General features: G+C 36.5%; 4 protein-coding genes and 1 non-coding gene across 5 annotated transcripts; 3 read left to right on the plus strand and 2 right to left on the minus strand.

The window, feature by feature from the left end:
• The first annotated feature begins 64 nt into the window (after window positions 1-64).
• LOC18025030 (probable histone H2A variant 3) lies at window positions 65-1,248 on the plus strand. The gene is made up of 2 exons (XM_006406884.2): window positions 65-272; window positions 741-1,248. Exons 1-2 carry the CDS (start codon window positions 165-167, stop codon window positions 1,035-1,037), a joined length of 405 nt encoding a protein of 134 aa, XP_006406947.1. The 5' UTR covers window positions 65-164; the 3' UTR covers window positions 1,038-1,248.
• A 255-nt stretch (window positions 1,249-1,503) lies between these two features.
• LOC18025029 (protein ANTI-SILENCING 1) lies at window positions 1,504-4,525 on the minus strand. The gene is made up of 12 exons (XM_024159482.1): window positions 4,368-4,525; window positions 4,172-4,256; window positions 3,883-4,051; window positions 3,595-3,777; window positions 3,237-3,502; window positions 3,081-3,107; window positions 2,709-2,801; window positions 2,255-2,333; window positions 2,050-2,149; window positions 1,865-1,967; window positions 1,626-1,742; window positions 1,504-1,548 (listed from the first exon to the last, which is right to left on the minus strand). The coding sequence occupies exons 1-12, from the start codon at window positions 4,523-4,525 to the stop codon at window positions 1,504-1,506; spliced, it is 1,425 nt and encodes a 474-aa protein (XP_024015250.1).
• A 1,314-nt stretch (window positions 4,526-5,839) lies between these two features.
• On the plus strand, window positions 5,840-8,365 carry LOC18025031 (pentatricopeptide repeat-containing protein At3g15590, mitochondrial). Its single transcript, XM_006406886.2, has 4 exons — window positions 5,840-5,879; window positions 6,065-6,123; window positions 6,291-6,828; window positions 6,915-8,365. The coding sequence occupies exons 2-4, from the start codon at window positions 6,095-6,097 to the stop codon at window positions 8,163-8,165; spliced, it is 1,818 nt and encodes a 605-aa protein (XP_006406949.1). The 5' UTR covers window positions 5,840-5,879; window positions 6,065-6,094; the 3' UTR covers window positions 8,166-8,365.
• Window positions 8,366-12,361: 3,996 nt separating this feature from the next.
• On the minus strand, window positions 12,362-12,434 carry TRNAF-GAA. The gene has a single exon. It is a non-coding gene; the product is annotated as a tRNA-Phe (tRNA).
• Window positions 12,435-12,495: 61 nt separating this feature from the next.
• LOC18025032 (autophagy-related protein 8i) lies at window positions 12,496-13,555 on the plus strand. The gene is made up of 5 exons (XM_006406887.2): window positions 12,496-12,593; window positions 12,682-12,737; window positions 12,881-12,933; window positions 13,098-13,216; window positions 13,304-13,555. The coding sequence occupies exons 1-5, from the start codon at window positions 12,563-12,565 to the stop codon at window positions 13,390-13,392; spliced, it is 348 nt and encodes a 115-aa protein (XP_006406950.1). The 5' UTR covers window positions 12,496-12,562; the 3' UTR covers window positions 13,393-13,555.
• The last annotated feature ends 408 nt before the right edge of the window (window positions 13,556-13,963 follow it).

A 13,963-nucleotide genomic window follows, 5' to 3' on the forward strand; every position in this document is an offset into this window, starting at 1 on the left:
GATCCTAGGGGTAAAAGTGTCAATCTAAGTCCAGTAAAAATCAATCCCCCTTGAGAGACCAGCGTCTACTTTCTCTTTTATCTGGTCCGAATCTCTCACTATCTTTCCCTGACACACTCTCTCTCTCCGACTAAGACGGACTGTGATAGTTTTTTGGCGGGAAAATGTCTGGAAAAGGAGCGAAAGGGCTGATAATGGGGAAACCCAGCGGCAAGGAGAAGGACAAGGACAAGAAGAAACCCATTACTCGCTCTTCTCGTGCTGGTCTACAGGTCTCTCTCTCTCTTACACATTCCTTTCGTTATTTGCTACTTACTTCTCTTGGGATGTGTGAATGACGGATCTGCGAGGTTCTGAATTTCTGAACTAGATTATATTAGTCTCTAGAGATCGAGTTGTGTGTATCCTCTGTTTTTAATTTTGGAAAAAAAAATTCATAGATTTTGACCATAAATGCATGGTGTGTACAAGGTTGGTTACTGTTGTATATTTAATGACACTGATGAAAATTTTAAGTCACGAATAGCTTCAAAAGCTGTGATGAAGGTTGGTTCTTAAAAGCTGCAAAGCGTTTTCATGTCTTTTAAAAACTACAAGTGCATGCTAGTGGCCGTGAACCTCTTGATTCAACCCGTTGACTTCGAATCCTGATGCTTTGATGAGTTTATAGATATTTCCGAAACATATGTCTTGTTATTGATATAATAAGGTGTGTGTGTCTCGCTCTCCCTTGTGTGCAGTTTCCTGTGGGAAGAGTCCACAGGCTGCTGAAAGGAAGGTCAACTGCTCATGGACGCGTTGGAGCAACCGCAGCGGTTTACGCAGCCGCCATTTTGGAGTACCTAACCGCAGAAGTCTTGGAGCTGGCCGGTAACGCGAGCAAGGATCTGAAAGTGAAGCGTATCACACCTAGGCATTTGCAGCTCGCTATCCGTGGGGACGAAGAGCTCGATACTCTCATCAAAGGAACTATTGCTGGTGGTGGAGTCATTCCACACATTCACAAGTCCCTCATCAACAAATCTGGCAAAGAATAGCTTTGTCTCCAGAAATTCCTCATAATCTCTCTGTCTCTCCGACCTTTTTCTTAATTGTCGTGTATGCTTAAGACTACTAGTAAAGGAACTCTATTAGGATTGTTTGTGTGTTAAGGACCTACCTGTGGCTTGTGGCTTGTTTCTCTCATATGAAAACAGCCGCTAAGAAAAAAAAAATACAAATCTAAACGGAGACTTGACTGATTCATAAGATAGACACAGCTGTTTTTTCTTTTTGGAACGTAGTTTCTATGACATCAAAATTTGCTAAGACGTTTCTTTATGTACCCTACGTCCTAAACCCAAAATTAGCATCAGCGAGTGAGTGTGTTAAGTTATTGCCACCTAAAGACACAAAAGGGGGTTGGCATCATCTAAATTCTGTAAACTAAACCAAAATCCGACAAATACTCTTCCTTGCTGTTGAGACAAGGGGCTTGCAATCTTGCTCCTATCCTCTGGTTTCTCAAGGGTTTTTGCTCCTCATGATGTTGAGATCCTTGGCTTGTTCCTGCAATGGATGAGGAGAAAAGATGAAAGACTGGGAAGGACAACAAAAAGTTTGTGAAAAGAGAAGAAAGAGCAGACCTCGAATAGCCTCTTCCACTGCAATTCTGACTTTCCCTGTAGAGCATGCCATTCACACGCCATCTCGTATACAATGTGGTTGGGCTGCGCGCAGTGTGATGTAGCAACGGCTTTTCTCTTTTGACATAAAAAAAAGGTTGAAAGAACAAAACTGTGTGAGACAATGATTTTCTACTATGAACTTTTTAGTGCGTTCAATAAAAGGAAAACGTTTGACATGAGTTATTGCAACCACTTGCCTTCTCAAACGACATATGAGCTTTATCCAACAAGCCAAGATGTCCAGTAAATCTTCTACATTCATCAACTTCCTTTGGTCCATATCTGCTACCTACTAGAGGCCTGCAAAAGGATCATATAAGAAAAAAAGGAAAGAAGGGATTGATGAAGTTTTCAAATCTGTGAGAGATAGAAACATAGTAACCTCTCGCGAGTCTCGTCAGATAACATCAGGCACCCTTCAGCTAACCGCGACATGGCATTATCAGCTGACTTTGTGGTTTGAAATATCACAAGAGCTCTCCCTGATTAGAAAATGCGATTAACATTGGTTTCACTGCCAGTGATTTGATTCTATCAATGATGTTAAGCTAACAAACAGCAAAAAGGAAGGTCTAAACCAGATATACCATAATGTGGGTTAGACACAGGACTTGCTGGGATCATCCTTGCACCAACTCGTTCGTTGAAAGCTTGCCTACAAATATACTGCACACAACAAAAAGAAACAGCGATAAGTGTGTTATACTTTGAAGGCTTTACATAATGATTGCTAAAAGTATGAGTCTTTGATCAACCTATGTAGATAGAATTGCGATGTCAACATTGATAAGGATGCAAAAACGATTGTTCTCAAAAAATAATTCTAGAAAATAATTGACATTAAGTGAGATTCCTAACATGCCACTTCGAGATCGAACCTCTTTTGGCCAATTTCATCTCGAACTTAATCCCACTTTGGGATCACTTAAATGTTATTCGAGTCAACCTAAGTTCCTGGGTTTTTCACCTGATTGACAATTAATGGAGTGATGTCATTTATACAATAGATTGATCTTCTTACTATCAATTAGGATCACATACCTCCACCTCCAGCGATGAGTATGATGGTTCCAGGTTCTCAAATAAGATCACTCTGTCGTTTTCTGTAGCTTCTTTTAGTTCGTCCTCAAAAGGCTGGAAAAATGTATATAACAGTGTTAAATGAAGTAACCGAGTGTTGTAAGAAATACTTTTTATCCTGAACCAGGACAAATCATGAACTAACTTTATCTTTAACTATACACTAGTTTTATGTGAACAGTAATATATTCTTATCCTTGATTTCGTGTGATGAAAGCCAATAGCTTGAAAAACATTGCCTACGGGAATCAATTGTTTCAGCACGAAAAAAATTTGTAATCCAGCTGGCCTACATGAGAGGAGAAGCCATGGTAAAGGCGTCAGAGACTTTACCAGTTTCTTATACCAGCTGCTTTTACCCTGCAAGGCAGATAAAAGAAGAAAATAGGTTGCAAATGTCATAAGTGAATGGGGAATAATATCTAATCCAAACTATGAACAATCTTTGTGCTACGCTTAAATGTCATAAGTTAACGTTATGGTACGTACAATGTTCTGAGTAGGAGCTTTATCTACAAGAGGAGGCATTTTGATGAATCTACTCTCTCCTGGTTCAGGGCCTGAATCATCTCTTTCTGGAGTGCTGAGTCTAAGCTTCCTCTTTGTAGCAGGCTTGGAATCGAGTGATGAATTTGAAGCAAGTGAATTCCCTAATGCTCTAGTTTTAATTTCCAGACATCTTGACGTGATATCAGTATAGAGAGGAGGGTTCTTCTTCACAGGTACATGAACAACACGGTCCTTCAGAACCACATCTTTGAAAAGGAAGGTTAGTGTTAATCTGGTCTGTCCATTTCACAACTATAAATGACATAAGAGGCCAGAAAAAATAGGAAAAAGGATCAACCTTTCTTTACCATGCTTATCCTACTTGTCTGCTTTCCATCTTTGTTATCGTTGTTTCTTAACTCTGTTGATCGCGATTCTAAACGAGAAGGCTTCACTGGAGAAGGCCAGGAACCGGTAGCTGCGCTTGGGTTTAGACGTTTTAGAGGCGGTTTATCTCTTATCTTGTTGAAGAAATTCTCCACTGCATTATTCGAGCCAGAAAGTAAAATTGGCATTCATCAGTTCCAAACCGAAGAGCATTACGGGTTGAACAATAAAGCTTTCTAAATTCTGTTCTAACCCAAACCTCTAATTCCAGCTATTGCATCTGTAAAGTCTTCTGATACAATATTCAGTCTTGTATTGAAGGTGCGGGAGAATACGTAGTTAGCGTTCCTCAACTCACTTCTTGCTGGTTGTGGGTTTCTTCGGTCATTTGATACGCATAAAACATTGCATTTCCCCAAGATTGCTTCCTGGACCAACAACAACAAAAAGGAAACCCAAGCTGATCTTATTACATATAGAGTAAACAATAAACATATCATCCCAGTAAGAAGAAGAGAAAAGGAGATGGAAAGGCCAGCAAAACTTACCACATCGTTTATATTGTAAACCCCTGGGCCATCACCACAAGCCAAGTACAACTCATCCCATCGTGGCTCATATCCTCCCAAGAAGCTGCGGATTTCAATAGGTCGGAAAAACCAAAGGACCTTGACTTTCTTCTTCCCTGCTGATGTCTCAAACATCTTGATAAGCTTCCCGATTGAAGTCTCGCATTGACCATACACTTGAAAACAAGCACAGTCAAAAAGCTGGTAATCGATTCCCTTATAGGTAAACGATTCATAGAAGTGAACGTTTTTATCTGCCCGTCCCACTCCTGTCTTAACACCCCACTTAAAATCAGGGATCTCTTCTCCACCGGCATCCATGGATCGCATCATTCTGAGATATTCCAAAACTGTACAAGAAAGAAGAAGATAAACAAAATTAGACGCAATACCGTAAACCAAAGAGAGTGGATAACTTCATCATCGTTTGAGTTTTGGACTATCAAGGAACCTTTAACAGAGAAATTATCAAAAACCAACGTTTTAAAAGAATGATTACAATTCAAACATTTCATCTTACTAAACCTAAGCAATCTTGATGGCTTGAACAGTACCTAGAAACAGATTCTACCATTCTCCAAGTTTACAATGTCACAGAAATTGAAGGTGAGTAATGTGTAATCGAGCCGATTCGACCTAGAACCCCCTTCAGCGAAACAGAAAGCGTGCAAGGAGATGGAACAGTGACAAAATCACTAAAAGCATCGCTTGGTACTACAGAAATAGCTAAAATGTTTCTTAAAATCGAAAAAGTAACGACGATTCCGAGAGCAGAGAAGAGAGGAGGAAGCTTACCGAAAGCTGATAAGCTTCTAATCGTCGTCCGATCAAGGGACAATCCGGAAAATGCGGTGCAAACGACGTGAAAACTAGTCAGCTCAGCTTGGGGAACGGTACTTCTGGCGATTTTAGGTCACCGGAGACACGGCGAGGAGGGATTTACAGGAGGAGATGAGGAGAGAAGCGAACATGAAAAGGGTTTTTGAGGTTTTGGTATCTGAGAGCAGGAAAAAGTGACAGACGAAGCAACATGCTTCATGGAAATTTCTGGAGGAATTGCTTAGTTATGAATTTAATTACTGTAATTAGTAAGTTTTACTCTTTTTCTCACGACGCTGTTTTCTCTGACTCACGTCTTTGTCTTAACAAATTTTTTTGGTTATAAACGTTAATTAATGAATTAATCTCACTTTTTTCTTTACTTTTAAGTCTTATATTTAATTTACTAGCCTATTATCCCCTATCACGAAGCTGTAAATGTAGCCTCTGTAATTAAAAGGGAAACAAAATTAATTTTTTACACCTCGTAACTAAATGTGGAAATTTTTATTGCTTATTATAATCCTAAAATATTGTTGTATTGAGCAGGATAAAATTTTATTGCTGATTAATAAGTGTGATTACTGTTGGAACTCTAACATAATTTCAACAACGTCATTCATTTTTCCTCTGATAAGCGATATATGTACATAATAATAAAAAAAAAAATTATGTACATAATAGTTTTATACTTTTATTTCAAACACTTTGTTATACGTCTAAAGATTTGGCACCAAAGATGCCCTTAATGAGACTTTGACCATGATACCCTTTAACCACCCTAGCAGGCATTAAACCCTTTGAGGTTTTTTTTTTCTTGTCGTGTTGCGATCACTTCTCTCCGGCGGAAAAAAAAACCCCTCGAATCGTAAGCCCCTCTCTCTCTCTCATACGTCGTCTCCATTTCTGCGTATACCGTATAAGCTCGATTTCTGATGTTAAATTCACCGAATTTCTCTCTTTTATCGTTCGTGTTTAGTCTACGAGAAATGGGTTTTGCTTCTTCGGTTTGTAGATGATTGCTGATACCACCAGTGTCGAATTGTTTCTCAGGGTCTTGAGCTCATTTGGTTGAAGGAAGTTATGTATTCGATTTCGAAGATCTTGCGAAGGTAAAAGCGTCTTAATTTTAGATTCTGGGTTCTGGTTTTTGTTAATTTCACTGTTCTTAGAGCTCTTGTGTTAACCAGCAAGCAATTTTAGATCTTCCTTATGGGATTTGTTCCTTTTTACGGCTTATTTGGATTGAAAGTTTTGTTTTTTTAATTGTGTGTGTTAGGAGTGGAAGATTTAATCTTGCGCCTTCTTCGTTTAGTGCGGTCAGTAAACTAGAAATATCATCTGGTGACAAAGAAATATCATCTGGATTGATTTATAATAAGTCCCAAGGTTTAATCAGAAGCTATTCCGTAAGAGATGTGTTTTCGCGTTTCATTGGCATCAACAAGCTTTCTTCTATAGCTGATGCAAATGACAAAGGAGATGAGGAAGACAGGTTATCTGAACCAGTGGAGACACTTCCTCTTTCTGGGGATATACCAGAGGGAGTTGAAGATGGTTCCTTGTTCGATTCTGAGCTTGGTAGTGATGTAGATGCGGCTGATGATGATCTTGAAATGGAAGTGGAGCATTCAAACGAGGGGAAAACAAAAAATAAAAGAGCCCGCTGTGAGTTGTTTGAATCCATTGTTGCTTACAAATCAGTGAAACATGTTCTTGAAGCGTGGGTCAAAGAAGGAAAAGATTTGACTCAAGCAGAGGTTACTCTTGCTATTCACAATCTGCGTAAACGCAAATCCTACGCTATGGGTTTGCAGGTGAGCTTTACTAATTTTGCCACATCTTTTATTGTTATGTCTATCAAAAGCCCATTCATTTGTGTGCCCTTGCTTTGGTTCTGCAGCTCTGGGAGTGGCTGAGAGCTAATACACAGTTTGAGTTCACAGAGGCAAATTACGCTTCTCAACTGGATTTGGTGGCCAAGGTGCACAGTTTAAAAAAAGCTGAAGACTTTTTGAAGGATATTCCAGAATCTTTCAGGGGAGAAGTAGTGTACAGAACCCTGCTGGCAAATTGTGTACTTAAGCTCCATGTGAAAAAAGCTGAAGAACTTTTTAACAAAATGAGAGAACTGAAGTTTCCAACAAGCGTGTTTGCTTGCAACCAGCTGCTTCTCCTCTACAGTAAGCATGACAGGAAGAAGATAGCTGATATTTTGTTACTGATGGAGAGCGAAAACATCAAGCCAACTCGCGGCACCTATCAGTTTTTAATCAACAGTAAAGGTTTAGCCGGGGACATAGATGGAATGGACAAGATCGTGGAGACAATGAAGGAAGAAGGTATTGAACTAGACCCAGAAATACAGGCTACCCTGGCTAGGTACTACCTAAGAGCGGGTCTTAAAGACCGAGCAGAAGAAGTTATGAAGGAAATAGAAGGGAAAGGCTTGACACAAACTCCATGGGTGTGCCGTTCATTACTCCCTCTTTATGCAGACATAGGAGATAAGAACAATGTGAGAAGATTGAGTAGGTTTGTTGATCAAACGTTGAGATATGATAATTGCATTGCTGCCATTAAAGCATGGGGAAAGCTGAAGGAAATTGAAGAAGCAGAGGCAGTGTTTGATAGACTTGTGAAAAGATACAAACTTGTCCCTATGCTGCCGTATTTTGCCCTCATGGAGATATACACGGAGAACAAGATGCTAGCGAAAGGCAAAGACTTGGTTAAACGAGTGTCGAATGCAGGGATTAAGATCGGCCCGTCGACATGGCACGCACTTGTGAAGCTCTATGTTAAAGCTGGAGAAGTTGAAAAAGCCGAGCAGATATTGAACAAAGCGACAAAGGATAACAAGATGAGGCCTTTGTTCATAACTTACATGGTGATTCTTGAGGAATACGCGAAGAGAGGCGATGTTCATAACACGGAGAAGGTTTTCCTGAGGACGAAACAAGCAGGCTATGTAGCTCAGCTTATGCAGTATGAAACACTTCTCGTGGCTTATCTCAACGCCAAAACTCCAGCTTATGGGATGAAAGAGAGGATGAATGTAGACAATGTGTTCCCGAATAGGACTCTTGCTGTGAAACTGGCTCAGGTTGATCCATTTAGAAAGACTCCAATGTCTGCTCTACTTGACGATTGACCATAATTGAACTGCAAGTGTTTCTTCTTATTGCTGCTAAGCTTAGTGAATAACAAACAGATGATTCGTTTTCCTTCAAATCAAACTAGATAATTATTGTCCACGCTCTATATTTAAAATAGGCTTAACATTTTTATATTTGCATTTTGCTTCAGTTTAAATTCAAAACAGCGCTGTAAAATTTTGAGTTAAAGCTCTCTCATTCAATTTCAGAATGGCTAATTACCTTTTACCCTTTCTTATATTTTTTAAAAATAAAATTTAATAAAAACTTATTAAAAATCGAAAATTAATAAAAAAATTATTACAAAAATTATTAAAAATCGGAATTTAATAAAAATTATTAAAAAATTAATAAAAATGATAAATTAATAAAAATATTATTATAAATCGGAATTTAATAAAAAAATATTTAATTTTTAAAAAATTATTAAAAATTAGAATTTAATATAAAGAAAAACATTAAAATCATATCATATATACTATACGCAAAGTAAATTTTTTGCTATAAGCTCTTTTATTCAATCTAGGTGACTAATCATCATAGTATATATCAAAAGCGAAGTGAATTTTAGCTTTAAAGACCTCTCATTCAATCTCAGCTTGGTTAATTAGTTTTTGTCTCTTACTAAAAGGTCATTAATATCCTTTAATTGGTTAAAATTAAGTTTTATTTATAATTAACTATACCAAATTTTGTTACCATTAAGTTAATATTGGATCTTTTAATGCTAAAAAATTGTATGGTTTTGTATATGAAAGTCCCAAGGCTCTCATTTTAGCCCTAATCTCCGATTAGTCAGAGATTCTTCCTCAACCGGTGGTTTCTGTGTTTTGACGTTTGAGTTGTATTGCTTTATTAAAATCTTCGAATTAGGGTTTTTTTTTTGTTTCAAAGCTTTGGGTCTGTGTTCATGATGAATGAGGAGGATGATTATTTAAGCTTTGCGATTAATTTCCATCGATATTGCTCTATAAGTCTATGACCGATCGGATCCCATACTGTTTATGCTCCTCCATCTCAACTTCGTTTCTGATTATGGAAATGTGTGTGGTTTATCCAAAAATAATTTTGCTTCGGACTTGAGATTATGTTTAGATTTCATGTTTAAGGTTTATTCATCGCAGTTAAATTTTGAGGAATCAAAGTGATGCTAATCATACTGATTTAGCTTTGTGTATTGTGATGTCTAGTTATAGTGAAGAGTATATTCATAAGCATAAAATCATAGCAAAAAAAAAATATTCACAAGCATAAAAGAGACCATATTGAACGAGTTTATACTGTTCTCTCTATAAGCCAAGTCGAATTGATCGCGCTGCTTCTTCACTCTTATTATAGTAAAGGCGGAAGAAATCGTTGGAATAAAGATTTCAATGAGCCCGGGACTCTTGCCCCAACCAGACTTTCTTGGCCGTGCGAAATACATGGTTATTCAAGGTGAGCCATGATCATGCCCTAACCAGATCTTTTAATGCTATAAAATTGTATGGTTTTGTATATGAAAGTCCCCAAGGCTCTCACTTTAGCATTAATCTCCGATTAGTCAGAGCTTCTTCCTCAACCGGTGGTTTCTGTGTTTTGACGTTTGAGTTGTATTGTTTTATAAAATTTTTGAATTAGGGTTTTTTTTGTTTCAACGCTTTGGGTCTGTGTTCATGATGAATGAGGAGGATTGAGTATTTAAGCTTTACGATTAATTTTCATCGATATTGCTCTATAAGTCTATGACCGATCAGATCCCATACTGTTTATGCTCCTCCATCTCAACTTCGTTTCTGCTTTTGGAATGTGTCTGGTTTATCCAAAAATAATTTTGCTTCGGACTTGAGATTCTGTTTGGATTGCATGTTTAAGGTTTATTCATCTCAGTTAAATTTTGAAGAATCAAAGTGATGCTAATCATGCTGATTTAGCATTGTGTATTGTGATGTCCAGTTATAGTGAAAAATATATTCACAAGCATAAAATCGTAGCCAAACAAAAAAAAATATTCACAAGCATAAAAGAGACCATATTGAATGAGTTTCTACTGTTCTCTCTATAAGCCAAGTCGAATTGATCGCTCTGCTTCTTCACTCTTATTATAGTAAAGGCGGAAGAAATCGTTGGATTAAAGATTTCGATGAGTTCGAGACTCCTGCCCCAACCAGACTTTCTTGGCTATGCGAAATACATGGTTATTCAAGGTGAACCAGGATCATGCATAATTGAATATAAATAGGAAATTATTGATTAAATTTAAACAAAACTAGACCAATCAGTGTTTAAAAATTAAATTTTTCATGTTAAATCTTGTGGAATCGTTGAACAGAAAGTGTGATTTCACTAAAGACTGTTATTGGTAAAATCTTGCAATCATGCTAATTTAGGAATATTAGTAATGAGACTTTCAATGAGACTTTTGTTACAACATTTTTCTTATACGGATCAAGGTATTGGAATGTAGGAGGGTCTTGAAATGGACATTTGCATATGGATACTACCTTGCTCATCATGAACATGCAAAGACACAATTTTTTCGAGTATTTGCAAGGGAAAGCTCGAGCTTGTTTGGAGAGGCTTCATCATTGTGCAGAGATGTAGTTGGAACAGTTTGTCTCCAGAACTAATGAACCATCCAAAAGTTTCAATTATTTCGTTTGACTAAAGTAACCAAACCTACTTCGAAAAACACGTGAAAGCTTTGGAAAATAGTTTTGCTGATGTGTAACACAATGAGAGCACAAATCAACAACAGACTCTAGATCTTCTTTCAAATGACAAATGTTGACAAGGGTCTAAGAAAGATCCAAGTGGTAAGTGAGAGATCTTTCAGCTTCAGATCTATATTATTAGTGCAAAAAACCATATGGTTTATTGCAAGTGGTATTTTCCAAATTAAGGATCATACCAAGTATTCGGTTTACAATTCGGAGGGACATGTGAAAAATTGTAAGGTTATAGTATTGAGAAGTTATTGGTTAAGATAAATAAAGAATAGATTTTTTCCCTTAAAAAAACCTATAGCATCACTCCGCTAATTAAAAGATTTTTACTTCTTTCAATGCCTTATAGAAAAAATAACCTCATTATGTAAATCTCAATAACATAGTACATTGGTAAAGTTTCAAAAACCAGAAAATAGTTAAGATAATACCAGTCGGTACCTTACATAACGATCAAATGGAAAGTGAGTAACTCCTATGAGAGAGTCATCTCATTAAGTATAATTGTTTAAGAATCTAATATTTTTTAAGAAAATAATTGGAAGAATATATGTCTCAAATAATAAATAATTCATTATGTGAAGATTATTCTTTCTACGAAATATAAGAAGTGAATATAGTTCTAATTTTTATGATTAAAAATTAAAACATGTTTAGTTGTTTGATTTATATATAATTTTGAGATTACTTTTTAGGCAATAAAGAATAACAACTTTAAGAGTGACTTCGTTTCAGCTTCTAAACTATATTTCATCTTCGTTTTAAGAAAAGAGTTCAAATTAGAATACTCGGATAATATGTCTCTATGTTATCTTTGTGCTTCACTTTGCAATATTTTTTTAAATTGATCGTTTATACAAAGATAGTCAAACCTATAAAAGATGTGTAAATATACATCTGAAAACTTCCAAACTTCCAAAAATAAATAGTAGAAGAAAATACAAAGAAGAAATAAAACTAAAAAAAAAGAAAAACACAAAGAAGAAGTTTGTTTATTTAGTATTTTATGTAGAAGAATAAGAAATTGAAAAATACATACTATATAAAGAATAATAGAAAGAAAAAAAACCGAAAGAACAAAACGAAAAGATGATGTTCCCGCCCGCGCAATGCGATTTTGAGTAAATCTTTCAAGTAAATTAACGATTTTGAGTAAGTATTTTCAATGAAACATCTCCACCCGCACAAAGTGCAGGCTAAACACCTAGTATATATGAATGGTAAATGTTTGTTAATATTTTGTCATGAGCAACGACAAAATGAAAGTTCATATATGTTAATCAGTTTTTATTTAGTTAAACTACTTTTATTGAATTCAAAATTTAGTAGTATTTTAGGAATCTACTAAAATACATAATTTTAGTGTCCTACAAAATGGTATGTTATGCATAAGGAAAATAGAACTGAACCAAATTAAACGAGCATGAGACGAAAACCGAACCGGTAACCGAACCGGTTACACAGTTAAAAATTAAAAATTAAAGATATGCGGTGAGCGTGGATCGAACACGCGACCTTCAGATCTTCAGTCTGACGCTCTCCCAACTGAGCTATCCCCGCTTTGTGATGTTGTTAAGAGTAATGTTTTTATTATATCAATTTTCATTTTATTTATAATTCTACTCTTCCTTTGAGCTCGTCTTTCTAAAACACACGCGAAAAGAAAATCTGCGGTGGTGTGGTCGAAGATGAAATCTTTCAAGGAAGAATTGTCGTTGGGTTCGTAGCTATTTCACGATCGATCTGCTAATGGTTTCTGGTTGATTTAGAGTTGAAAACTCAATTTAGCTTATCTCTTATTTTGCAGAAGAGAGGCTCGCGGAATCGAGGGAGATAATCGCTAAGTACCCTACTCGGATTCCAGTAAGTCTATGCTGCTCAATTTCTATTCTTCTATTCAATTAATGGATGCAAACAATATAAGAATTTATCTGTTTATACATTCATTCAATTAACTTTCTGAAATTTTCAGAACTCAAATGTTTTCTTTCGATCATGTGTTGCAGGTAATTGCTGAGAAGTATTGCAAAACCGATCTGCCTGATATCGAGAAAAAGAAGTAAAAAATATTATGTATTTTTCATAGTTTTGTACTAACTCATGACTTATTTGATAATCTATTCGATCTTGCTCCACTTAAGCTGAATTTTATAACTTCAAAATTCTCATGCCCATGTTTATGTCTTTGGAAGAGATGATCTTGACTTGTCTTTCAAATGTTAGGTTTCTGGTTCCAAGAGATATGTCGGTTGGCCAATTCATCTACATATTGAGTGCTAGATTGCACTTGTCTCCTGGTAAAGCCTTGTTCGTGTTTGTGAACAACACTCTGCCTCAAACAGGTGAGTTTCTGCAGCTCGGTTTTTGCTTGTAAGAGCTTTCTAGGCAAAAGTTGTTTGATGTGTTCTGTCTATTCTCTCTCTCTGCAGCTGCTCTAATGGACTCCGTATACGAAACTTACAAAGACGAAGATGGATTCGTTTACATGTGTTATAGCAGTGAGAAAACCTTTGGTTGAACCAAATCCATGTTTTTACATTTACTTCATCATAACCTCTTCACTACATCAAAAGACACAAACACTTGTACGCTTATGTGACTGTTTTATCCTTATACTGTTGTTCATCTGTGCAAAATCTTTGTACTTCATTTTCATCTCCAAAGTATTTCCCCAAAACGCACCTCTTTCTGTCATCATTTGCTCATTTTCGTGAGATTGTATTGAAGGACGATACAATAGATTGGGTTTATGAGATGGTTTCAGAAGTATGGGTCCAAAAACGGCTTGACCACACAATGTGCTTTAAGAAATATCAGTGAAAATGTTCATTGACCCACCGTCCCACCCACAATTTTGGATTGCAAAAACCCTTTTTTTTTTTTTTATCATAATTGAAATACATTATGGAATAATTGCAGTCCCTACTATTTTGTAGTCAAAGACAAGCATAGAATTTAGATCTTGGCTGCATCGCCTTGCATTCGGGAACTTGCCACTTTGGTGGTTGCTTACGGTACGGTATTAGTATCAATCTTGTTGAGATTACTTGGAAATCATAGCTCAAGGCATAGGTAAAGACTCTCATCAC

The sequence above is a fragment of the Eutrema salsugineum genome, unplaced genomic scaffold, assembly GCF_000478725.1.
Source record: "Eutrema salsugineum unplaced genomic scaffold, Eutsalg1_0 scaffold_13, whole genome shotgun sequence".
In the NCBI taxonomy this organism is placed as follows: Eukaryota; Viridiplantae; Streptophyta; class Magnoliopsida; order Brassicales; family Brassicaceae; genus Eutrema; species Eutrema salsugineum.

What these genes read in the sequence shown, in the direction of transcription:
- LOC18025030 (XM_006406884.2), top strand. Translation starts at nt 165, where the DNA reads ATGTCTGGAAAAGGAGCGAAAGGGCTGATAATGGGGAAACCCAGCGGC. An exon ending in CTTCTCGTGCTGGTCTACAG is followed by an intron (nt 273 to 740) that starts GTCTCTCTCTCT and finishes CCTTGTGTGCAG; the next exon opens with TTTCCTGTGGGAAGAGTCCA.
- LOC18025031 (XM_006406886.2), top strand. Translation starts at nt 6,095, where the DNA reads ATGTATTCGATTTCGAAGATCTTGCGAAG. An exon ending in ATTTCGAAGATCTTGCGAAG is followed by an intron (nt 6,124 to 6,290) that starts GTAAAAGCGTCT and finishes TGTGTGTGTTAG; the next exon opens with GAGTGGAAGATTTAATCTTG. An exon ending in CCTACGCTATGGGTTTGCAG is followed by an intron (nt 6,829 to 6,914) that starts GTGAGCTTTACT and finishes TTGGTTCTGCAG; the next exon opens with CTCTGGGAGTGGCTGAGAGC.
- LOC18025032 (XM_006406887.2), top strand. Translation starts at nt 12,563, where the DNA reads ATGAAATCTTTCAAGGAAGAATTGTCGTTGG. An exon ending in CAAGGAAGAATTGTCGTTGG is followed by an intron (nt 12,594 to 12,681) that starts GTTCGTAGCTAT and finishes CTTATTTTGCAG; the next exon opens with AAGAGAGGCTCGCGGAATCG. An exon ending in CAACACTCTGCCTCAAACAG is followed by an intron (nt 13,217 to 13,303) that starts GTGAGTTTCTGC and finishes CTCTCTCTGCAG; the next exon opens with CTGCTCTAATGGACTCCGTA.
- LOC18025029 (XM_024159482.1), bottom strand. Translation starts at nt 4,525, where the DNA reads ATGATGCGATCCATGGATGCCGGTGGAGAAGAGATCCCTGATTTTAAG. An exon ending in TTTACAATATAAACGATGTG is followed by an intron (nt 4,052 to 4,171) that starts GTAAGTTTTGCT and finishes TTGTTGGTCCAG; the next exon opens with GAAGCAATCTTGGGGAAATG. An exon ending in CTCATATGTCGTTTGAGAAG is followed by an intron (nt 1,743 to 1,864) that starts GCAAGTGGTTGC and finishes TTATGTCAAAAG; the next exon opens with AGAAAAGCCGTTGCTACATC.